General features: G+C 40.8%; 1 protein-coding gene across 3 annotated transcripts in view; it reads right to left on the bottom strand.

The window, feature by feature from the left end:
• LOC126458470 (regulatory-associated protein of mTOR) overlaps window positions 1–25047 on the bottom strand; it is a 336732-nt gene that overhangs the window by 196179 nt on the left and 115506 nt on the right. For all 3 annotated transcript variants that reach the window (XM_050095547.1, XM_050095548.1, XM_050095549.1), the window contains exons 8-9: window positions 24043–24176; window positions 13796–13984 (exon numbers count right to left, since the gene is read on the bottom strand). In XM_050095547.1, coding sequence (XP_049951504.1) covers window positions 13796–13984; window positions 24043–24176 — 323 coding nt within the window. The remainder of the gene's footprint in view (window positions 1–13795; window positions 13985–24042; window positions 24177–25047) is intronic.

Genomic DNA, 25047 nt, shown 5'->3' with positions numbered 1-25047 from the left:
GGGTAAATAGAAGTTGAGTCCCATAATACATGATAGGCATAGAAGTCTCCCAGTAGGAGAAATGGTCAGGGGTGTTGTTCTATAAGATCTATTGGAGCCATAGAGTCTACCACATTTTGTGAAGGTAAATACAGTGAACAAACAGTGAACAAACAATGATCCTCTGACACACATGAACTTCAGCTGCAACTGCTTGCAGCCCAGTAGTCAGGGGGAGAGCTGAGGAGTGGTGCACATTATTGACAAGCACAGTGACCCTTCCCTAGACTCTTTTCCCAGCCAGGTCATCTTTGCAATGGAAAGTACAGCCAAATAGTATACGGCATCAGACACTTTAAAATACTTTTTGTGCAAAAAACACAAGCACAGGGAGCATTCCTGTGCTAGGCGCTTCAATTTCTCCACATGTCCTGAACACATTAATGTTCCACCGTAGTATGGAAGCTATTTATCACGGCAGTTACACTTTTATCTCGTCTTTCCACCATAGAGGAGAGCACGCAATGGGTGGAGCCTCACTCATGGAGCGAGATGAGCCCGAGGAAGTCAGCAAGGTGCATCAGCTTGGAAGGCGAAACATGAGAAATGTCAGATAGAAGGACGTGCCATCATGTGACTGTTTACTTCCCGTGTCAGTCAGTGACTGACATTTTGTCTTTGAATTTTTGGGCCTGGAGAAACTTCAGAACCACAACTTCAGCAGTGGTAGTTGCAGTCTAGTATTGTGGATGAGACTGAACTTTGGAGGGGCAGGGAGCTCTGAAATGTTGGCAACCATGGCTTTTTCTGATGTTCTAGGGGGAGTTATGGTGTTTGAAACAATTGCAGCAACAGAAATGCATTGACAAATGCAGGTACTAGTGTTTACACTAGCAACCACCATTTGTATAGCAGCATTGGCTTTCTAAAAAGGTTTTTTGAGAGCTGAAGCAAGTGAGATAGCATACTTGAGAGGGGTAGCATGGGTTTACACATCTTTTTGGCCTCACCATACAGGATAAGCTTAATAGTTTTAATCTCTTGTATCTTCTAGTCTTCAAGACCCTTCTCAAGAGAGGATGATACCCAAAGCAATTTCCATACTTCACAGGAGATGAACAACCAACTCCTCCATGGGCGGAGTTACCACGTTTGCCATGAGTGACAGCTCCCTTACATCCTAAAGTCGTGTGCTGAAAGCACTGATATTTAAAACAGTGTATTGGGCTGGGGACAGAGCTCCATACTTAAGCCAAGGAAACTAGCCTTGGCATGTTCTCGGAGTTTTGTGGTATTGAAGATACGGATAAAGGAGTTGGATTTCACATGAGCCCCTCCACATTCTTTATGTTTTTCATGTTTACAATACGTTCTTGAGCCCACCCACTTCTATTCTTCTTTAGGAAAGTCTACAAGATCCCTGCGTTTCACAACACTTTTGCTGTAATTCAAGGTGATGTGTAGCTCAGTTTCAATGGCATATTCCCCATGGCTTTTCATTTTCTGCAGGTTTATCACTGTTGGGAACTCAAGGTTTCGACCGACAGTGACACATGTGCCACTGCTTAACAGATTTTAATGTACCTCCTGTACCCTACACATCCATTTGAATTTAAAATGGAGAAGCCTTCTCAGTGCTCTCTGCCCCCCCCCCTCCCTCTCCCACCACCACATCTTTTAATTTAACTGTGGACAACATGTTGTGATCTGCAGCACGTGTTACTGAAAAAGCCTATCGGATAGCTGTTTCCAACCAGACCACATGTTCAGTTGTGGATTGTCACTCCAGGTAACTACACTGCTAGAGGGAAAAATGGCCCCAAGACTCAAGAAGCCGGCATAACCTGCAGGTAACCATCCTTTCAAGCAATATTTATTTTGGAAATAAAAATGCAAACAAACTCATACTTTCAGATATTAATGAGGGTAATACGAGGGCTATCCAAATAGTACATTACGTTTTTGAATTAAAAATAAATAAAGTATTGGAATTTTTTTATTATATACAGATGAAAGCCACACTTAAATACTACTTTTCTACATAGTTGCCATTTAAATTAAGGCACTTATCGTAGCGATGGATGAGCTTGGAAATTCCTTTGTCGTAAAATTCGGCCGCCTGCGCCTTCAACCACGTGGTTACCTCTTCTTGAAGCTGTGCATCATCATCAAAACGCTGCATAGCCAACCACTTCTTCATTGCTGGGAATAAGTGGAAGTCTCTCGGTGCCAGGTCGGGACTGTATGGCGGATGAGGAAACAGCTCCCACTTAAAAGATTCGAGAACTTCACGAGTGGCATTTGCCGTGTGGACCCGGGCGTTGTCATGAATCAGCAAGATCTTTGAGCCCAACTTTCCCCTGCGCTTGTTTTCTATTGCTCTTCTGAGGTTGTGCAGAGTTTGGCAATACCTTTGAGAGTTTATTGTAGTGCCTCTTTCCAGGAAATCCACAAAAATCACACCTTTTCTGTCCCAAAAGACAGTCACCATCACCTTCCTTGCCGACATTGTCTGCATGCATTTCTTGGGTTTTTGGGGGGAATTTGTGTGCCCCCACTGCATTGACTGCAATTTTGTCTCGCAGTTCACATGCTTAACCCATGTTTCGTCACCAGTAACGATGCGATTGAGTAATGAGTCGCCATATTTCTCGTAAGCGTCCAAAAACGTTAACGCTGCAGCCATTTGCTGATTTTTGTGAATCTCTATCAAGATTTTTGGTATCCATCTTGCACAAAACTTGTGGTAACCAAGCTTTTCAGTAATGATTTCGTGCAACAAACTTCGTGAAATTTGTGGAAAACTCATAGAGAGTTCCGTTATTGTGAAATTACAGTTTTCACGGACCGCGGCATCGACTTTTTCGACAAGTTCGGCAGTCACTATGCTGGGTCTTCCACTTCGCTCTTCGTTGTGAACGTTAGTTCAGCCATTTTTAAATTTTATGACCCATTGACACACTCCACCTTCAGTGATTATGTTGTCCCCATACACTTCACAAAGCTGCCAATAGATTTCTATCGGTGTACAGTTTTTTGCAGTCAGAAACCTTATTACGGCATGCACTTCACACTTCGCGGCATTTTCAATTAACGCTGACATTTCAAACTGCCACAGTAACTCAACCGAGTACAGCACGAACCTCTCACTAGCACGGCAGGATGCCGACTGAGCGGCGGAATGCCACGACACCAAGATGGCCGCACTAGCCCCGCCCCTAACGGACACAAACGAAAACGTAATGTACTTTGTGGATAGCCCTCGTAGGTAGGTAGCTGTGGAGAGACACTGGGTTTTTGCCTGGATTAAGGATTGGGACAACTCTCATTCGTCATTGTGAAGGGAAGACACTGCCAAGCCAAATACAGTTGAAGACCTTGAGTAACATTCAGCTATTGAGTCAGGCCTGGGACCATACCAACGAGACAAGGCATGAGCCTGAAGCAGTTCCCAGTCAGTGAAGGGTTCATTCTATAATTCGGCTTGGCGGGGGTTGAACTAAAGGGAGATGTCTTCAACTTCTTGTTTCTGCAGTAGAAAGGCACCCAGATAAGAAGAGAATGCCGATGCTGTTGCAAAGTGGGTTGCATGGTGTTCAGCAAAACCTGATGCACTAGTACAAAGACTACACCAAAGGACAAAACCCAGGACAGTTGTTGATTGTTGGCAGACCAGAAGACTGCAGAACGTGATCCACACTTGGGATGAAGAGGTATACACACTCGAGGGGAAGACGCAGCACTCCCTGCATTCCTCCTTACTATGTTTAATTAGATAGAAGGCCTTAGCACAAAGTAGCTTAAAAGTGATGCGATTGGTCTGCAAATGATGTCACTTGAAATGTCTTGCACAACCTCATCAAGGAAATCTGATAAAGAGGGGGCAAAGGTAACAGCAGAGGTATATAACAGCCCGTCAGCTCTTTGAAGCATCCAATGTGGTAGTCAGTCCATTTAGCGATGACAAAGAAGCAATGGGATCACCAGGAAGTGGTCACCGTCACAAAGGTTGTCACATAGTGATCAATGCAATGAAGCCGTGAGATTGGGAAAGATAGTCTTAGATCGATAGCTGAAAAGGTGCCCAGGACAACACTGAAGTAGGTAGGAGTATCATCACTGAGGAGGCATGAAATATGGTTGATAAGAAACTGATCAAATAGAAGACCCATACAAGATGAACTGGTACTCTCCCACAGAGGGTGGCATGCATTAAAATCTCCAAATGGAAGAAAAATGGGGTAGGGACTGTTGGATTAAGGTGGTCAACTCAAGGTAAGTAAGTGGCCTGTCGGGAGGTATGTAAATGTTGTTAATGGTGATTGCTGAGATCATTTACACTCACTCTGCCATTGCTTCCAATTTGGTATGAAAGGGAATCCACTTACTGACCATATCTGTGTGGACAAATGTACAGACCCCTCCAAACACCCTCTTGGGACCAGCACAGTTCCAACAGAATGCACAATAACCATAAAGCATAAAGGAATTCATGATTCCCTCAGCAGTTGGCTGGCATCAGGTCTCTGATCTGTAGGATAGATTTATATTCCTGTATTTTCTTTTCTTTCTTGAAAACTGGGCAAACTAGTGAACATAGAGGATGGTGTTCCGTGCAATTGACACATAAAGGTGGTTCTTTGCAAGGACTACCTTCTTCGAGTGATAGTCTGCAGTTACCACATTTTGGGTCTGCCATGCAGCGAGATGACATGACCAATAAGCAAGCGTTGGAAGCACTTCGTGGGCAGTGGGACGTACAGGTTCACATCACACCTATACACCACAACTAATGTTTTTTAGGAAGACATTCCCTTCAAAGGCACCAGTATCTATTCTATTATCTGCTGAACCTTTTTAGCTGCATCAGATAAAATGTACCCCTTGCCACTCAATATTAGCCAGTAGCTCCTAATCTGTTTGGAGTGTAAGGTCTCTGTGGAAGACAATGCCTTGGACCGTATTTAAAGTCTTGGGTGGGGCAATGGTCACAGGTATATCACCCAGAGATTTACATGCTTGAAGAGCTGTAGGTTATGCAGCAGAGGTGGCTTTAATCGAGAGCCATCCATTGCACATTTTTCGCAATGTCTCAACTTCTCCAAATTTATCTTCTATATGTTTCACAAAAAATAATGGCTTCATTGCAGTAAAAGATCCCCATCAGTTCAAGTACATACTTAGTACTTGGTAATCTGTTTCACCCTTAGACGTCTAGCTTGTTCCTCTTCCCACAGGGTAGCCAAGATAAGAAAAGCAGTAGCGTTAGAGCTGTCCACATTAAAGTTTCGGCTCCTGTCTTAACAGGCAGCCAGATCAGAACGGCTATTGTTTTGATGCCACCTACTCCAATCCAAAAGGTTACATAGCAACCCCACCACATTGGACTGGCTTCTGCACTGGCTCTGAAGTACAAATAAGAGACTACATAGGTAGTATTGCGCACACATTTTCTTTAACACTGCATACAGTACGAGTTATACTGATCTGCACTCGAGCCACACTATGGGAAAATTCAGAAAATGAAGGTTAAACCCAGAAGGGGACTAAATATTACTTCGACCAAAAGATGGTGAATGAAAGAAAATTCCAACAAAGGAAGGCAGAACCTAGAGTATAGCTGTGTTGACATCAAAGGCTGCGACCAAGTGAAAGAGGGCTAGAGCAGAAAGGATAGTGAGAGTGAAAAGACTGCAGTACAGGGAAGGAAGCAAGTGCTGAAATTTCTTTACAATGAAACAAAAGCTCCAATACTGATTTCATTCCTGTCATATTCATTGTCATTAACTAGATCACCAGTGGGGAACTGTTGGCCCACAAGCTGGATCTGGCATGCAATTGGTTTCAGCCCAGCCCACAGAAGAAATTTGTAAGACAGAGAGCAAAGCACTTTCATCGCAGTCTGCCCTGAACACATTTTTTGCTCTGCTGTCATGGGTTTGAGCAGTTTCAGCCATTTCATTCTAACGACATATGACTCATGCCTATCATCTGCAATGGTAGAAATGTCACACAGAAGTTAAGGGGGCCTCATACTTTCAATATTATTATCAATACGTTAGCACAATGGCCATCTGAGAGTGAATGTTGTCATAGTGTCAATACTAGATATAATGATGAACAATATTGATGCCGATCAAAATAATGTCAATATTCCCAATGAGCACTGAGCATGTGAGGGCAAGTATTACAGTCTGACAATTTGCCATACTGTTATTCATATTTTTCCTGTTTGGCTTCTGTATAATGTAGCAAAGTTCAAGTGAATCACACATTTTAAAATGTTTAATTTATTTTGCATTAAAGAAATAACCCATGCTTGTGCAATCTGTCAACAAAAATACACTACTGGCCACTAAAATTGCTGCACCACAAAGATGACGTGCTACAGATGCGAAATTTAACTGACAGGAAGAAGATGCTGTTATATGCAAATGATTAGCTTTTCAGAGCATTCACACAAGGTTGGCACTGGTGGCGACACCTACAACGTCCTGACATGACAAAAGTTTCCAACTGATTTCTCATACACAAACAGCAGCTGACCGCCGTTGACTGGTGAAACGTTGTTGTGATGCCTCGTGTAAGGAGGAGAAATGCGTACCATCACATTTCCGACTTTGATAAAGGTCAGATTGTAGCCTATCGCAATTGCGGTTTATCGTATCATGACACTGCTGCTTGCGTTGGTCGAGATCCAACGATTGTTAGCAGAATATGGAATCGGTGGGTTCAGGAGGGTAATATGGAATGCCGTGCTGGATCCCAATGGCCTCGTATCACTAGCAGTCGAGATGACAAGCATCTTATCTGTATGACTGTACAGATCGTGGAGCCACATCTCGATCTCTGAGTCAACAGATGGGGACGTTTGCAAGACAACAACCATCTGCACGAACAGTTTGATGACGTTTGCAGCAGCATGGACTATCAGCTCGGAGACCATGGCTGCAGTTACCCTTGACGCTGCATCACAGACAGGAGCAGCTGCGATGGTGTACTCAATAACGAACCTGGGTGCACAAATGGCAAAACGTCATTTTTTTGGATGAATCCAGGTTCTGTTTACAGCATCATGATGGTCGCATCCGTGTTTGGCGACAATGCGGTGAACGCACATTGTAAGCGTGTATTCGTCATCGCCATACTGGCGTATCACCCGGCGTGATGGTATGGGGTGCCATTGGTTACACGTCTCGGTCAACTCTCGTTCGCACTGACGGCACTTTGAACAGTGGACGTTACATTTCAGATGTGTTACTACCCATGGCTCTAGCCTTCATTCTATCCCTGCAAAACCCTACATTTCAGCAGGATAATGCACAACCGCATGTTGCAGGTCCTGTACGGGCCTTTCTGGATACAGAAAATGTTCGACTGCTGCCCTGGCCAGCAAATTCTCCAGATCTCTCACCAATTGAAAACGTCTGGTCAATGGTGGCTGAGCAACTGGCTCTCCTCTTTATGAACTGTGGTATTGTGTTGAAGCTGCATGGGCAGCTGCACCTGTACACGCCATCCAAGCTCTGTTTGACTCAATGCCCAGTCGTATCTAGGCCGTTATTACGGCCAGAAGTGGTTGTTCTGAGTATCCAAATTGCGTGAAAATGTAATCGCATGTCAGTTCTAATATAATATATTTGTCCAATGAATACCCATTTATCATTTGCATTTCTTCTCGGTGTAGCAATTTTAATAGCCAATAGTGTATTTTGGCCAAATATTTAAAAAATGCTTGTTAATAGTATTAAACAATGGAAAATTCAGGATGGAATGTAACAATATTATGAAAAGGATCATTGCTAGTCACCAAATAGCAGAGATGCTGAGTCACATATAGGCACAACAAAGCCTTCGTCGAAAATAGACAACGTACACACAAACCCTCATGCAAACATGTATATGTGTGTGTGTGTGTGTGTGTGTGTGTGTGTGTGAGCGCGCGCGCGCGAGCGCGTGTGACAGTCTTTTTGTTGTGCCTATCTGCAACTCATCATCTCCACTATATGGTGAGTGGCAACTATTCTTTACATAATACTGTTGATGATATTTGTGGATATTAACACACTAAATTTCAAACACTCCAATGATCTGCACATTACCAAAAATCACAAAGTTGTCAACTGGGACTGCCTATTTATTGCATTGCCGTATTTTGCGTTTCTATGCTTTCTGGTATTAACATTAGTAAATAATCCTTGTTCATTGTGGACCTATTAGAACACAGACAACTGCTGAAACTGAAGGTAATTTATAATGAAGTAGCTGCAATCAGTTTCTTTTATAGGCATTTCACGATACTTGGTACCCTATCTTCAGATGTTTACATTTATTTACATATCATGAACATTGTTTCTTCACTAACAGCAGTGCAGAATTTTGCAACAGAGGTTTTTAAGACAATTGTTGTAAAACATCATAAGTAGGTAAACAAACAATGCTCTGATGCATAAATATATGTAAACATCTGAAGATGAGGTGAAAATAAAACGAATATACTCAAAAATGCTTATTCTGAAGCACATTTTGTTGGCATAGTGTTTTAAAAAAGTAGTGCCATTCAAATCGGTGTGTTACCCCACATACATTAATGACACAGGCACTATAGTTCGGACTTTATGCACAAATAATGCTATAATGCTATTGTCGCATCATTTAGCAAGGAGGCCCATGAGCTTAAGGAAGCATGTGAATCAGGCCCGCAGGTCCCTAAAGGTTGCCCATGTTTGGTCCACATTGAAGCATTTAGAATATCTGATTTCTGAAAACTCTAGTCCGGTTCCTGGAATTATGCTAATGAGTCTGTGTCACTGAAGCTGTATTGCAAAAATGTATTGTAAGAAACAATCTTTGGCCTACTAAAATGAAATCTTAGCTTATTAGAGGGATCAGAACTTCCTGCAGAAAAAATGAAGTTGTATGTATCACTAAGGATATCCGATTATCCCATAAAAAGACAACTATAGATTATATTTTAATATTTTAAAAAGAGCATTAAAACTATATACATCACATCTGAAATTGATAACTATGACAATAAGGCAAAAACTATCTGGCAAGTTATAAAAAAGGAGAGTGGGGAAAAAAACATACAGTGTGTAAATGATATATAAATAAATCATGATGTAGATATTGTAAAAAACAATGAGGAAATTACTAATACCTAATTTTTTAACATCTGCAGTCAAAATTGGCAACAGTTAGTGAGTGATGCCACAGCCCAAGCTAGCAGTGCCAAACTCAGTCAGAAGCATGTAACTCCCATCACACTTAGTGAGATCAAGATAAAGAGATAATAGTAAAATAAAAGAGATCCACACATTCAGCAAATACTTACTTTGAGATGTTGTCCCACTGCAATTAAAATGTGTGTGTATGAAACCACTTTTCTAGAAGGGTGAAAAAACTGATCAGTCAGTATCCTTCCTAACAAGATTTTCCAAGGTCATACAGAAACTGTTTTTAGGATAACTGTTGATCACCATAACAGACACAATATTCTTAGTCAATGACAGGGTGAAAAACTGATCAATCAGTATCCTTCCTAACAAGTTTTTCCAAGGTCATACAGAAACTGTTTTCAGCATAACTGTTGATCACCATAACAGACACAACATTCTTAGTCAATGACACAGTTTGGTTTCTGGATTGGTCTATCAACAGATGATACTATTTTGTCCTTTACAATCAGATTTGAACTCTCTTAACAGCAAATCAACACCAGTCAAAATCCTATGCAACCTATCCAAGGATTTTGAATGTGTGAACCAACACATTCTGCTAAATAAAACAGAAGTCTGTGGCTTAAGCAGAATAATGGAGACTTGGATTAAATATTACCTAACAAATAGGAAGCACAGGATATCTTAACTGATAGTAATGGATTTCCAGCTCCATCTAAGTGAAGCACAGTCAACGTGAGTGCCACAAGGCTTGGTGCTGGGGCCCTTGCTGTTTTTTACATTTGTAAATAATACCCTACTCCATTCCACCACAGTGAACAAGCTCACCCTCTTTACAGAAGACGCTTCTCTCCTGGTAGATACAACAGCTGGGAAACATCGGCTAACAGTGAAACTGATTATATCCTCAATCAATTTAGCTGTAATGGACTCTTAAAAACCTCATTATGTATAATTTTGTGTGACACAAAAAGAACAACAGGAAATGTCAATGAAACTGAGTGATGAGACTCAACTGAAGTTACGACAGGGGGAAAAAAACTCCTTTAATCAAGTACAGGTTGTGGGAACTCATCAGTAACAGCGGCTGCCACAGAGGGGAAACTCTCTGACTAGCAACAGGGGCCACATGTGGGATATCAAAGGAACTATGATTCAGTGCACTTTATGCCTGCCATGAACTTAGACATGTATTCATCATGTGTTGATTATGTAATAAAGTGCATGTTATATGTAATTTTAGTGTTACCACACATTACCTTTATCCCATCCCAGAGAAAAATCTACAAGTTGAACAATTTTTATTGTGAGAAAGGAAGTGCTGCAATACTTATATGTTCTTCCTTTGGTGTAGAATGGGGAAAATGTCTAAAAATTGTCTCTTGACATTCTCCCCACAGGAAGTTGCAAATTTCTGCACTATTTATGGAGTCTGCCCTCCAGTTCTCTTATTTTTTATGTACAACCATTAAGCTTGCTAATAAGTGTATAATACACATTTTCCCCCATCTTAAAGTATATTCATAGTTTCAAGCAAAAAGGCAGAACATATTGTATACTATTTTATGTACTGAGAGTCTTTCAATTATAAAATTTTGAAGTCATCTGACACTTCTCAATTATCACCTTCACCACAGTCATCAGCATAATCTTCCTCCGACTCCGTGAATGTTCTAATGAAATTGTTTGTGTTGTCAGTTCTGTTGCAATTACTCTTTTCAGGTCTAACTTGAATACTCTGTGAAATTTCATCTAAAATCATGGCTACACAACTGCAGCTAAGAGCTCCGGAAAAAAAAAAAAAAAAAAAATAGGAGGAGAGATGGGCACACCGATGTTTTTTCAGTCCCTGTTGTACAGGCTGCTGCACACAACAGCCATATTGTGTGGGAATCATTTCGGCGTGCCTTATCAATCCACTTAGCAAGAGGGGAGGGGGATGGTTTTGCAGCCCCAGTTGTGTAGGCTGTCTGGCACATCAGGCATGTTATGCCAACAGCATCAGCCTGTTTTATTGACCTCTTTTTGCAGGGGCTACAATGTGCAGATGGGAATGGCTGAGCAGAGAGATGGGAGGAGAAAATAGATAATGAGAGATGAGGAGGAAGAAATAGAAGAAAAAAAGGGGAGGAAGCGATGGGTATAGAGGGGAGATCAGGTGATCGGCAGGGAGAGGGGAAGGTAAAGATGTGGGGGTGGGGGAGGAGGAGGAGGAGGAGGACAGAGTGAGGGGAGTTAGAGGTGGACAGAGAGAGGGGGGGATGGAGTGGATGGATACAGAGAATGGGAGGGAATGGATACAGAGAATGGGAGGGAATGGATACAGAGAAAGGGAGGGGATGGATACAGAGAAAGGGAGGAGACGGACAGAGGGAGTAGGAGGAGGAGATTGTCAGAAAGAGGGAAGGGAAGAGGAGACAGGCTGAAAGGTGGGAGGAGGTGGTGGACAGATAGAGAGATGATGGGCAGAGGGAGGGGTTGGATACAGACAAGGGGAGGATGAAGTTAACAGAAAGCATGGGCAGGAGGAGACAGATATAGTGTGTGGGGGGAGGTGTGTTGTGCAGGAAGTATTGGAATGCCTTGCAGGGGCTACACCTGCAGATGGGGACTTCTGAGCAGACAGGGGTGATGGGTAGAGAGGGGGCATGAGGAGATGGCCCAAGAGATGTGCACATTATGTGACTTACATGCACACAGGCAAAGCCGTGGGAAAAGACTGGTATAAATCAGCACATATCTTTGTATATCTGTGATCTCCTCCCAAAGCCCTGGTTCCATTTCCACCAAACTTGATACACAAACAGCAAACTCCATGAGTATCAGTGCTGTGTGGTTCATAACCTCTTGGCTCAAATAGCAGCAGAATTATGGTCAAAAATGTGTTTCTTCACTTCCTACCATATGTACCGCCCAATACACCATAGACAAGTTCTGTGTCATGACATTATTGTTTGTGGTATGCCCTTGCCCTCTTCTGGCCTCTGAAATGATTTCTGTGACCAGTTCCAGGCAAACCTACTGTTTGATGTGGACTCTGAACCATGCGCAACTTGGTAGTTTGCTAATTAACAGATCACGGCTAATGACAAAAAAAGCAAAAAATTACAGAAAATATTACAAGATTAACTGGGGATCAAACCTCACGATATTCATATTCATTGGCTAATACAATGATATCATTTGTTATTCATTAGCAAGTTACAAACAGCAGTTAACATGTAACTATTTTTATCTATTTATTTGAACAACAAACAATATGAATATTCGAACAGAATGCTACTCACTATTTAGAGGAAGCACTGCATAGCATGACTGGAAAACCACTGTCTGGTCAAATGAGTCCCAACTTCATTAGTAAGTGCTGAAGAGGGTTAAAGTGTGGCACAGATCCCACAAAACCACAGACCCAGGTTGTCTACAAAGCACTGTGTAAACCAGTGGTGGTTCCATAATGGTGTGGGCTGTGTTTACATGGAATGGACTGGGTCGGCTGGTTCAACTGAACTGATCACTGACTGAAAATCATTACCTTCAGCTATTTGGAGACCATTTGCCAACATTCATAGACTTCACGTCCCCCAAAAAAAAGACCTAATTTTTATGGATGACAATGCATCATGTCACTGGACCACAATTATTTGCGACTGGTCCAAAGAACATTCTGGACAATTCGAGCGAATGATTTGGCCACCCAGATCACATAACATAGATCGCATCAAACATAACAGTCAACATAATCTTCTTCAGAGCATTCAGCAACTGTATACAAGCAGATATTTAAGATAATTCTCATTTATAATTCTGCCTCAGTATGCAACTGAGACAGAACAATAAATGAGAATTATCTTAAATATCTCTTTATGGGACGTAATCAAAAGGTCAGGTCACGCACAAAATCCTGCACCAGCAACATTTTCACAATTATGGACAGCTATAGAGACAGCATGGCTCAATGTTTCTGCAGGGGACTTCTAACGAATTGTTGAGTCCATGCCATGTCAAGCTGCTGCTCTACACCATGCAAAAGGAGATAGGCCATGACTTTTGTCACCTCAGTGTACTGCCAGTTGGTACAACAGCCAACACAAATATCCTTGCATGTAATCATCAAGCACACTTCCCCAACAAGGTGTGTCATATGCTCACACTTTCTTAGGGAACTGAATCTGACAACTGCTCACCTGGGGACGGCCTGATGATGGCACTAATACCAAGACCAATAGGCAGTAGATAAAATAAAATGGCAACTACAAACTAAAGCAAATAATTTTTTTCTAAACCTTAACAGTCTACTGTTAAATGTTCCTGTCTGCTTTTCAATGTCTTCTCTTTGTAGTGAGCAGCTGTCTATCCTAATATTCATATTGCTATTTCATGCAGGATTTTCCATTGTTTGTATCAGAATAATAATCTATATAGAAAATTAATCTGAACAGTGCCCATCTCTGAATGCCACGATGTGCAAAATATACAATTCCAAGTTGTGGTTGCAGTAAATGTTATAAGGCATCAGCTTCATTTAGTTTAACACCATTAGACACATGCAACATAACTGTTATGCTCTCTAGATATTCACCCATCTTTTCCTGTAACAATATGGCTTCGCAAGAAAAACTGAAATACTGTCATACCTGTAGTACAATTGGAAGCTGTTCTGGTGGACTTCGTCTGTCTGAACCGAGTCCAAGCCACACTTCAAAAGCTGTCAACTGTTCTTCAAAGAATGGTGAATGAACAAACTGCTCTTCATTTTCCATTATGGCAGGCAACTGTGAAAGGCACAAGTCTAGGGCCATATCCCACGCTTGCCACATAGGATGCTACAAAAGAAATGTTAGGCAAAAATAAATGACAATGGATACATCCTGTCAGAGTGACATGAAGTTTTGTATTACCGTATTTCAGGCCACATTTCCTTTGTAAATCCATGCATAAATTATCTTCTAGGAATATAAGATCCAAAGCAGATATTGTGTGATGAAGAAACAACAAGAGAGTTTTGAAATTCTGAGACTTATTCCTTACAATTAACAAAGATCAGGATTTGCTTAAAAAAATGCAAACATTACATTACGTATACAAAAATAGTTACAGTTTTGATTTTACGGTTGACAAAAAAGCCCAATTTTGGCTAGCATAGGCAGTTTGACATACTATCAAACAAGTAAGTTTTCAGCCAAAAAGGCCTTCATCGGAATTAGACAACAAACAAACACACACACACACACACACACACACACACACACACACACACACACACACACACAAAGCAAGACTTTTCTGTCCAAATGATAAAAGTTTACCAGTGAAAAGGAAAGTTGGTACTCACCATATAGTGGAGATGCTGAGTCATATATAAGCACAACAAAAAAAAACTGTCACAAATCTTGACATCCTACATTTCAACGACAGCTTCACAGCCTGTGCCATATGGATCCTTCATACCAACACCAGCTTTTCTGAACTGTGAATGTGGGAACTTTCCCTGCAATATATCCTACATTCCCATAACCCTCCTGGCCCCAGCCTTCATTAGTCAATGTCATCTCCCATCCAGCCCCTTCTATGTTCCCATTCCAGCACTACACAGCCCTCATTTCTCCATTGCACCCAGTCTTTTTACTTCTCTCCTTTTCCGCTATCCCCCCATTCCCATCCCCACCTCTCCGCTGCCCTCCGTGTAACTTCCCGAATGCACGTAGCTGCCCTACACTCTTTCCACCTCATCCTTGCATGCTCCCCAGCAGCACATCACTGTCCACTATCCCTGCCCTACTATCTTTCCCCCACCCCACCCCAGCCTCCTCCTTACCCCTACCTAGTCGCCACTCCCACCATGCATTGGTGCTGCTGCTTTGGCTGAGACTTCAGTCACGTGTGTGCGTGAATTGCATTTGCGTGAGTGTGTATGTGTATGTGTATGTGTATGTGTGTGTTTGTCATCTAAGTTTGACAAAGGCCTTACTGGCCTGAAGCATATTTGTGACAGCCTTTTTGTTGTGCTTATCTGTGACTCAGCATCTTCGCTATGTGGTGAGCAGTAACAATATTGTTATAATTCATCCTTGATTTTTCACTGTTCAAAAGTTTAGCAGTCTTTTCATTGTGACTGGCTGTGATTCAAGCCACCATCTATGGGGTGAGTAGAATTCTATTGTTGAACATTCCCAGACCTCCAGACCTCCAAATTATTTATTTCCTATATTTTACAATGAACTCATATCTTTTGTGACAAATATCTTAGAATGCTTCGAAATGTCACCAATTCTGAAATAGTGTACGTTCAGATCGCTGTTACCCTAAAACTTTTGGCTACTGCCTCTTAATTAAACGTTCAAACTGTGCATTTTCTACTTAACTTGGGCTTATTTACCACTGCAGATGTTTCTGTGCTAGATTCTGGAAGCTTTTACCTATCTTCAATTTTCTACTAAATAACAGAAAGCACTTCCTCTGAAATACAATTACATTGTTCCTTCAGTTACAATACGACACTTCATAAAATGTTCATGCTCATAGGATATTATGTGTACTTTGTATTACATTAGTAACAATTCTCATAGATCTTCCTATGTCCTCCATGATATCAGCACCACTGTCAAGGCACTCCCTTTATTCTCCGAGTCGGGACATCATAGCACAGAATAATTGCCAAGTTAGCAGGTACAGCTATGCGTAGCCAAGCTGCCACCTTCATCCTACCTCGAAGAAATGCTGCATCCATCCATACCAGTGCAAAAGCACAAATAATAACAAATGTTCAAACCATTTGCAATCTAAAGCAATTAGCTAACGAAAATACTTTCACTATGGTGACCATCATTTGTCACCTAGGTAAATACTGGGTAACACATAGGTTTATCAATAGTTTTGTTACTTCACGGGTTGCTGCGAACTATGGCTTTTTGTTAGCCAAGTATTTTGGGAAGATTAAAAAAAATACTTGTTACATGAAAACCTTTACTATAACCATCTCCAGTTACCGCTTGAGGAATTTTTTTTCCTACAGTCAAATAAAATTTCTGAAAGGAAGAAATTAAATAGTATGGATCACATACACTGTCAGCTATCTTTACTGGTTCTGTCTGCAAAACACAACACACGAGTAGTGTTTCTTGAAGTTTTCCCAGCAGGTCGAATTTTCCATCATTTTTCAGGAGCGCATCTGGGATGTTAATAGCTCTTGTAACGACATTTTGGATGACAATCTTTCAGCTATTCTCAAGGAGAGTAACTTGCAAGAGTTTTAAAGTACTTCACACTGTGGAGTAAACATGAGTGTGTCGGAGTTAACACTGTTAATAACAAGAAAGTCAGTCATAGATAAATAAAAAATCCATTCCATGGATTATGAGAAAGTTAAAATACTGGCCACAGTCTCATCCTACTGAGATTCAGTGGTCAAGGAAAACACAATTAGCATATAACCTCCTCAACCAAAACAAGGGTTTTCAGATGACACATCTTGGAAACCCCTTATTTAACATCCGTGCTCTCAGATAAAATAATGTTTTAAGTCTTCGCTGCCTAGCACTCTAACATATGCTGTCCATAAGACTCAACCAAATACTTCACAAGCACTTTGGATTAGCTGACTCTGCACTTCTTTAGTTTTACTGGTATAACCTGAAGCAAACAGAGGCCAAAGACAAAATTATGAAGTAACATTTGATGATACAATATGTAATTCTACAATTGTAGTTATCGAACAGGATGAAACTTCAATAGAGCTTCAGATGAGGCTGTCCATATAAGAGATGGTTTTGTGAACTGACTGTGATAAAATAGGATTTGTGTGTGTGTGTCAGCTATGTACTTTGAATTTCATTATTGGCTCTCATATTAAGACAACGAAAGAAATAAAATCTACGGAAAATATAAATCTCTAAGGAAGTTGGCTGTGCCCTTCCAAAGGAACCATTCTGGCATTGGACTCAAGTGATTTAGGAAAATCATAGGAAACCTAATTCAGGACGGCTGGACACGGGTTTGAATCGTCGTCGTCCTGAATGTGAGTCCAGTGTGCTAACCACTGTGCCACCTCACTCAGTATAGCTAAAGTTACACCAACACTCTGGTTGGAGATCAGCAGACGAACATGTTTGATCCCTTCAGCACTGCTCTCTGCTGCTCTCTTTTGTGCCATTCTGCTACCAGCACCACTACAATTGTGTGCCGGCTGCAATGATGATTTTGTTTCACCAGTGCTGTTCTTTTCCGACTGACATACACCTGTGGTGGCTCAGCATTGCTCCACTATAACAGCAGCCTAAGGCAAAGATGTGGGCTGAAGTTCTGATCTGATATTCTAGTACTCCGTTCTGATGTATCACATAACTTCTTTATAACAGACTTTCTAAGCAGAGTGAAGTTACTATCTACATCTGATGTATTCTTACAGTACACATCATCATGACATGTTAATGAGACATAAAACAAAAATATTGTTGCAGAGATATGGTGAGCACATAAGGCAATATCAAGAGTTCTGCTTACCTTTGACACTCTGCCCTAGTGATACCCTATCTTGGAAAGAGGTAATAGTTATTATAGGATTTGTAGGTCTCCCTTGATGGAAAATAATGTTACCTGTCTTATGTATTTTGGCAGTGTTTCACCATTGTCAGTGGCGTATTTTTACACTCCTGGAAATGGAAAAAAGAACACATTGACACCGGTGTGTCAGACCCACCATACTTGCTCCGGACACTGCGAGAGGGCTGTACAAGCAATGATCACACGCACGGCACAGCAGACACACCAGGAACCGCGGTGTTGGCCGTCGAATGGCGCTAGCTGCGCAGCATTTGTGCACCGCCGCCGTCAGTGTCAGCCAGTTTGCCGTGGCATACGGAGCTCCATCGCAGTCTTTAACACTGGTAGCATGCCGCGACAGCGTGGACGTGAACCGTATGTGCAGTTGACGGACTTTGAGTGAGGGCGTATAGTGGGCATGCGGGAGGCCGGGTGGACGTACCGCCGAATTGCTCAACACGTGGGGCGTGAGGTCTCCACACTACATCGATGTTGTCGCCAGTGGTCGGCGGAAGGTGCACGTGCCCGTCGACCTGGGACCGGACCGCAGCGACGCACGGATGCACGCCAAGACCGTAGGATCCTACGCAGTGCCGTAGGGGACCGCACCGCCACTTCCCAGCAAATTAGGGACACTGTTGCTCCTGGGGTATCGGCGAGGACCATTCGCAACCGTCTCCATGAAGCTGGGCTACGGTCCCGCACACCGTTAGGCCGTCTTCCGCTCACGCCCCAACATCGTGCAGCCCGCCTCCAGTGGTGTCGCGACAGGCGTGAATGGAGGGACGAATGGAGACGTGTCGTCTTCAGCGATGAGAGTCGCTTCTGCCTTGGTGCCAATGATGGTCGTATGCGTGTTTGGCGCCGTGCAGGTGAGCGCCACAATCAGGACTGCATACGACCGAGGCACACAGGGCCAACACCCGGCATCATGGTGTGGGGAGCGATCTCCTACACTGGCCGTACACCACTGGTGATCGTCGAGGGGACACTGAATAGTGCACGGTACATCCAAACCGTCATCGAACCCATCGTTCTACCATTCCTAGACCGGCAAGGGAACTTGCTGTTCCAACAGGACAATGCACGTCCGCATGTATCCCGTGCCACCCAACGTGCTCTAGAAGGTGTAAGTCAACTACCCTGGCCAGCAAGATCTCCGGATCTGTCCCCCATTGAGCATGTTTGGGACTGGATGAATCGTCGTCTCACGCGGTCTGCATGTCCAGCACGAACGCTGGTCCAACTGAGGCGCCAGGTGGAAATGGCATGGCAAGCCGTTCCACAGGACTACATCCAGCATCTCTACGATCGTCTCCATGGGAGAATAGCAGCCTGCATTGCTGCGAAAGGTGGATATACACTGTACTAGTGCCGACATTGTGCATACTCTGTTGCCTGTGTCTATGTGCCTGTGGTTCTGTCAGTGTGACCATGTGATGTATCTGACCCCAGGAATGTGTCAATAAAGTTTCCCCTTCCTGGGACAATGAATTCACGGTGTTCTTATTTCAATTTCCAGGAGTGTATTATTATTATTTGCCAGGATACTTGTATGCCTGGTTTGAAAAATAGCATTTTGCATCATAGCAAACATAAAAGTCTTGTTTTATTTCATCATTTTTGGGAGTAATTCTGGGATATTATTAACTCTTATCCCAGTATTTCAGCTGAAAAACTTTCAGCCAATCGCAGGGTCAGTTGCTTGTTCATGCGCAAGAGATCAAACTGTTGGTAACAAGAATGTTAGTCATGGTTACACATTTTTGCCTTTATTGTTTTACTTCCTGTCACATTTTTTCCAACAATATCCAACTCCTTGTTGCCACTGTTGTCATCTACAATGAAGCAGTGTCCATACAGTCATCTTGTGTTGACACATTGAAGTGGAAATATGTGCAGGTCAGAGGAATTAATACCAAACCAGGAAGCTGCTACACTTGCTTATGCACTATTTGGTCTCAGCACAAGACAGAGATTCTCTAGTTTACAATTTCAAGATTACTAAACATGTACAGAGAGAACGAAATGGTGATTGTGAGGAAGGAAGAGGCACAAGAAGGGTGTCAACAGTCAAACAGGACAGATTTTCTCTCATGGATCATCAATTGAACTGCTGTGATACTGGAAGAAATCTGTACTGTCTCAGTAAAGATTATAACTATTAGAAAGAGATTGATGGAAGGTGGACTTGCTGCCCATCAGCCTAGAAATAAGCCTTTACTGACAAAAACAATGTGATAACAGCAGCTAAAATAGGATAAAGTCATGAGATGCATACTTCAGAGATGTAGAACAGAGTAATCTTTCCAGATGGGTCTAAATTTAATCTGCATGGCACTGATGGCAAAGTATTTGTACATCACAGAGTAAGTGAAGATTTTTTGCCTTCGTGTATAACACAAATAGTCAAACATCCAACAGGACAGATGATCTAGGGATGTATTTGGAGTAGATCATCTGTACTTCATAAATGGCACAGTCAATGCAAACATATACCTCAGAATCCCTGAAAGAAAGCTTATGACCACAATAAGAGACCAGTTTGGAGATGTTTCCAGTTGCATTTTCCAGGATGATTGTGCTCCTTGCCACAGAGCTTTGAAAGTATGTCCTGTGGTCATTGTTTGTATCAAGTATGAAGCAGATGATGTTCCAAATTATTTGTTACATATTTCTATTTTTTGTAAAAACTTTCCTTACACAAAATAGAGTTCAAATATTAGAATGGCCAAAAAACAGGCCTGATTTAAATCCTATTGCCAACTTTTGAGAGGTTACAGGAAATACAGTCACAAAAAAGAAGCCACGAATAGAAGAAACTATTAGTGACACTTGTGAACTGGTTGAGGAACACACTAAAAATTTAATTCTCTCACTGTTTACATAATAGAAAGTGGTTATTAAGGCATGAAGAGGAATGACCAAGTACTAAATGGCAATCGTGCATTCAGACGAGGTAACTGTGCAGGTACAAACACTAAAAACTATCAATGTTATGTCATAAAATTAATATTAGCATTTCTTCTGAAATTAACAACCATAGTTCATAAGAACAAACAGATAAGATGGCATATACACTTCCATGTGATTTGTTAAGAAACTGTTAAAATGTGAATAACAACTCATTTTACAGAAATAAATCATGACAGTACAATGAAACTGATACAAATTATTGTGTATATTGGTTCCCTACAGAAACAGAGGGAAATCAAGTCGATTTACCTAAAATATTCAACAATTATGACACAAGTATTGAATATAGAAAGTGATGCAACAAATAAGTCCAGCCCTGTACCTTGCTTACAATGCTTGATTTCGTTATTAGATGTTCAGAGATACCTCTAAGTCAACAATAGTGTTGTGCAGAACATATATACATTTAAAAATAGTGTCAGAAAATTGTTTTACTTACTGTGTTCTGGAAAGAAATTTGTTGAAATATTCTCTCTCTGAATCTAGAACCCATTGACTGTAAGGTTCCGCATCTACACCTACATGATTACTCAGCAATTTACAATTATTCACCTGACAGAGGGTTCATCAAACTACCTTTAAGCTACTTCAGTACTGTTCCACTATCAAACAGCGTGTGGGAAAAACAAACACTCACCTCTTTTTGTGTGAGCTATGATTTCTCTTTATTATGTTTTTATGATCATTTTTCCATATGGAGGAGGGCACCAACAAAATATTTTCACACTCTGAAGAGAATGTTGGTGATTGAAATTTCATGAGAAGGTCCTGCCACAGTGAAAAACTGCCTTTGTTTTAACGAGAGCCACTACAATTCGAGTATCTTATCCTTGGCACTCTCTCCACTATTTCATGATAATGCAAAATGAGTTGCCCTTTTTTGAATTTTTCATTCTTCTCCGTCAATCGTATATGAAGCTGATCCTACACCACACAACAATACTCCAGAAGAGGACAGACAACCATAGTGTAAACAGTCTCTTCAGTAAACCTGTTACATTTTCTAAGTACTCTGACAATAAATCACAGTATTTGGTTTGATTTACCCACAACATTATCTATGTGATTGTTCCAATTTATGTTATTTGTAATTGCAATCCCTAAGTATTTAGCTGAGTTTACAGGCATTAGATTTCTGTGTTTTATCATGTAACTGAAATTTAGTAAGTTCTTTTTAGTGCCCATGTGGATGCTTCCACACTTTTCAAGATTTAGAGTCAACTGCCACTTTTTGCACCATACAGATATCTTGTCTAAATGATTTTCCAATTCACTTGAATCTTCTCATGACATTACATGACAGTCAATGACAGCATCATCTGCAAACAACCTAAGAGGCCTGCTCAGATTGTCTCGGGAAACACCAGATATTACTTCCGTTTTACTCAGTGACTTTCTGTCGGTTATTATGAACTGTAAGCTTTCTGACAGAAAATCGCAAATCCAGACACACAGCCAAGACAACAGACCTTAGTCACGTAATTCAATTAGAAGTTGCTTGTGAGGAACAGTGTCAAAAGCGTTCTGGAAATCTGAAAATATGGAATCAATTTGACATTCCCTGTCAATAGCACTCATTACTTTGTGTGAATAAAAAGCTAGTTTTGCTTCACAAGAATATTTTCTGAATCCATGTTAGCTACTTGTCAATGAATCATTTTCTTCGAGGCCATACATAATGTTCAAGAACAGTATATTTCCAAAATCTTACTGTCAATTGACATTACTGATATGGGTCCGTAATTCTGCAGATTACTACTATTTCCTTTCTTGGGTTTTGGTGTGACTTATGTATCTTTCCAGACTCTGTAGGGATCTACATTTGAAGAAATGTCTTAACGAAGAATACTACTGATCTACAAATGTACCCTTACAGTAATATGACTGATGGCTGTGGTAGTACAGAGTCTGGTGGTACATTAAGCTTCCCTCCTTGCATATAGTGAAATAAACACCAAGATTGAAATGTACAAACACTTCAATGCCTCAATGTCCATACCCTCCTATACCAATTACAATGAACTTGCTGTTGGCATCTGTAGCAATGAATAAAAATATTTATAGATTTCAAACATTGTACCAGAATTATCTGGTCATTTTAGACAAATGCCTACTTGTTGATTATTCCTCAAGGCTAAATGGATTACAATCAAAGTTACGCAATGTATGTTTTACACTGTGTCTCATATTTTGTAAGATGTGGTTAAAGGGGGGGGGGAACTGACTTCCTAAAGTATTTGTCAATATTTATCTTGAAATAAGCAAAGAACAAATTAAGAAACTCTGAATTTTTTTGGCAGTTGACACTGAGTAGATGGATGGACAATGTTTTTAAGTTTCTCTTTGATACACATTGATGCAAGCTGTAGACTCTGACAGAATTGTTTTCTAAGTATATCTATGCTTTGATACCAATAGTTGTCAGCACTATGTAACTAACTGTGGAGAATGAGTCTTTCTGCTTGATGAACAGTTTCAATAGTATTTAGATGTGTGTTATAGGCTGTTCTCATGCCCACTACAGCTGAATTTGAAGCATGACTGTGTTACGTTCCCATAACTCTTTACAGCTCAGTTCTGCAGTGCCACTACACAATAATGACAAGCCTTAACGAGATATCTTAACATGCTCACAGATAGACTCACAGCTCTTAAGTGGAAATACCTTTTTTTTTTTATTTTCTTCAAATCACTCAGATCTTCTCTCAAACACTTAGCTATACCATCACAACTGGGAGAGAGGCAGAGAATGTTTTAGGGGCTGGTTTCAGGATAAAACCTTCACTTTGTAGCAGACTGTCACTGAAAGGAATCATCCTATCAGACTGACTGACAATGTGCCACAGCAGGTCTTGAATCGGAATACTTGCCTTTCTTATGTGGAGCAGCTTTCTCTGACAAATATACAGTTACGGAGAACATCGTAAGCTGGCACACGACTTTAATTTGGCAAGAAAGTCATTACTGAAGGTCTGATAGGATCACATGTGTGTGTATTGCATAAGTAACCTATTAGCTGCTCAGCATGATTTAGAAAAAAAATAAATATTATACACACATGTTTCAAATAGTAGCCCTCCAATCAGTCCTGAACTTCCTTACCTGCCACCCCAAGTATTATACACGCACATTATGTACATTTATTGACTACATATTCTTTAATTCGACCACTTTTGTGTACAGGAAATGAAAATACAGTAACATCACATAACAAACTATTTGTAAACACTGTTCTACACCTGACAGTGAGTATAACATGGAAATAGCCATTGGTTGTAGAGTGAGAGAACTTTACCACTAGCACACACGCACACACTACATCAATAAAAGCATTACAAAAAAACAACAGGCAGGTGGAGAAATTTACCTGATAAGTTGGAGGTAACTTTGGAGATGATACAGGAGTGCAGTCATAAGAACGCATAATTCTTTCTGCTAGCAAAAAATTTCTAAACAAGCTAGCGACTAGGAGATCTTGCCGAAACAGTTTTTGAAACACATCTGGAAATTTGAAAAAAGTAAATTATAAGCACATATATCTTAACTGTTTTTAAATTAACACATCATCACTTGACTGTATTGTTCTTTATTTATGCCATTTTCAAGTGACTGGGTTTACGTCATTAACACATTGCAGGACATCAAGCTCAAAATTGGCCATAAATTCAGAAAATATTTGTTCTCCTCAAAATGCCAGATGTAAAATCATCATCTTGTAAAAATATCAGGAAATAATAGTGGGAGCATGTCGTATTTAATAAAAACAGGTTCACTTTAACATATAAAAGATAAACACATGAGACTCAAGTACATGTGTTCATCTTTTATATACCAAAGTACACCTGTTTTGATTAAACATGATGTGTTCCCACTATTATTTCCTGATCTTTTTACAAAATGATGATTTTACATCAGGCATTTTGTGGGGAACAAATATTTCCTTAATGTACGACCAATTTTGTGTTGATGTCCTGCAGTATGTGTTAATGACATAAACTCAGTCACTTTAAAATGGCATAAAAGGCCAAAACTGGGTCATAATTAAATAAAGAACAATACAGTCAAATAGCTCTGTGTTCATTTAAAAATTATTGTATGACTGTTCCTCAGAAAAATAAAAAAATAAAAACTGTTTATTTTAATTGTGTTATGTCAGGAAATCAGATATCTAGATGGGAATATCAGTAATGTAGAAAAATAACAATTAAAACAGTCAATTTTTCACAAAATAATTTAACTGGATCAATAAAAAAAATCTATTCACCGAGTGGTGGCAGAATACACACATAAAAGAGGGTTGTAATTATGCAAGATTTCAGAGCCAGTGGCTCCCTCTTCAGGCAGAAGGGTTGAAAGGGAAGGAACAGGGGTG

Source organism: Schistocerca serialis, chromosome 2 (genome assembly GCF_023864345.2).
Source record: "Schistocerca serialis cubense isolate TAMUIC-IGC-003099 chromosome 2, iqSchSeri2.2, whole genome shotgun sequence".
In the NCBI taxonomy this organism is placed as follows: domain Eukaryota; kingdom Metazoa; phylum Arthropoda; class Insecta; order Orthoptera; family Acrididae; genus Schistocerca; species Schistocerca serialis.
Note: the sequence above shows the minus strand (reverse complement) of the source record. Positions and strands in the feature narration are given on the sequence as shown.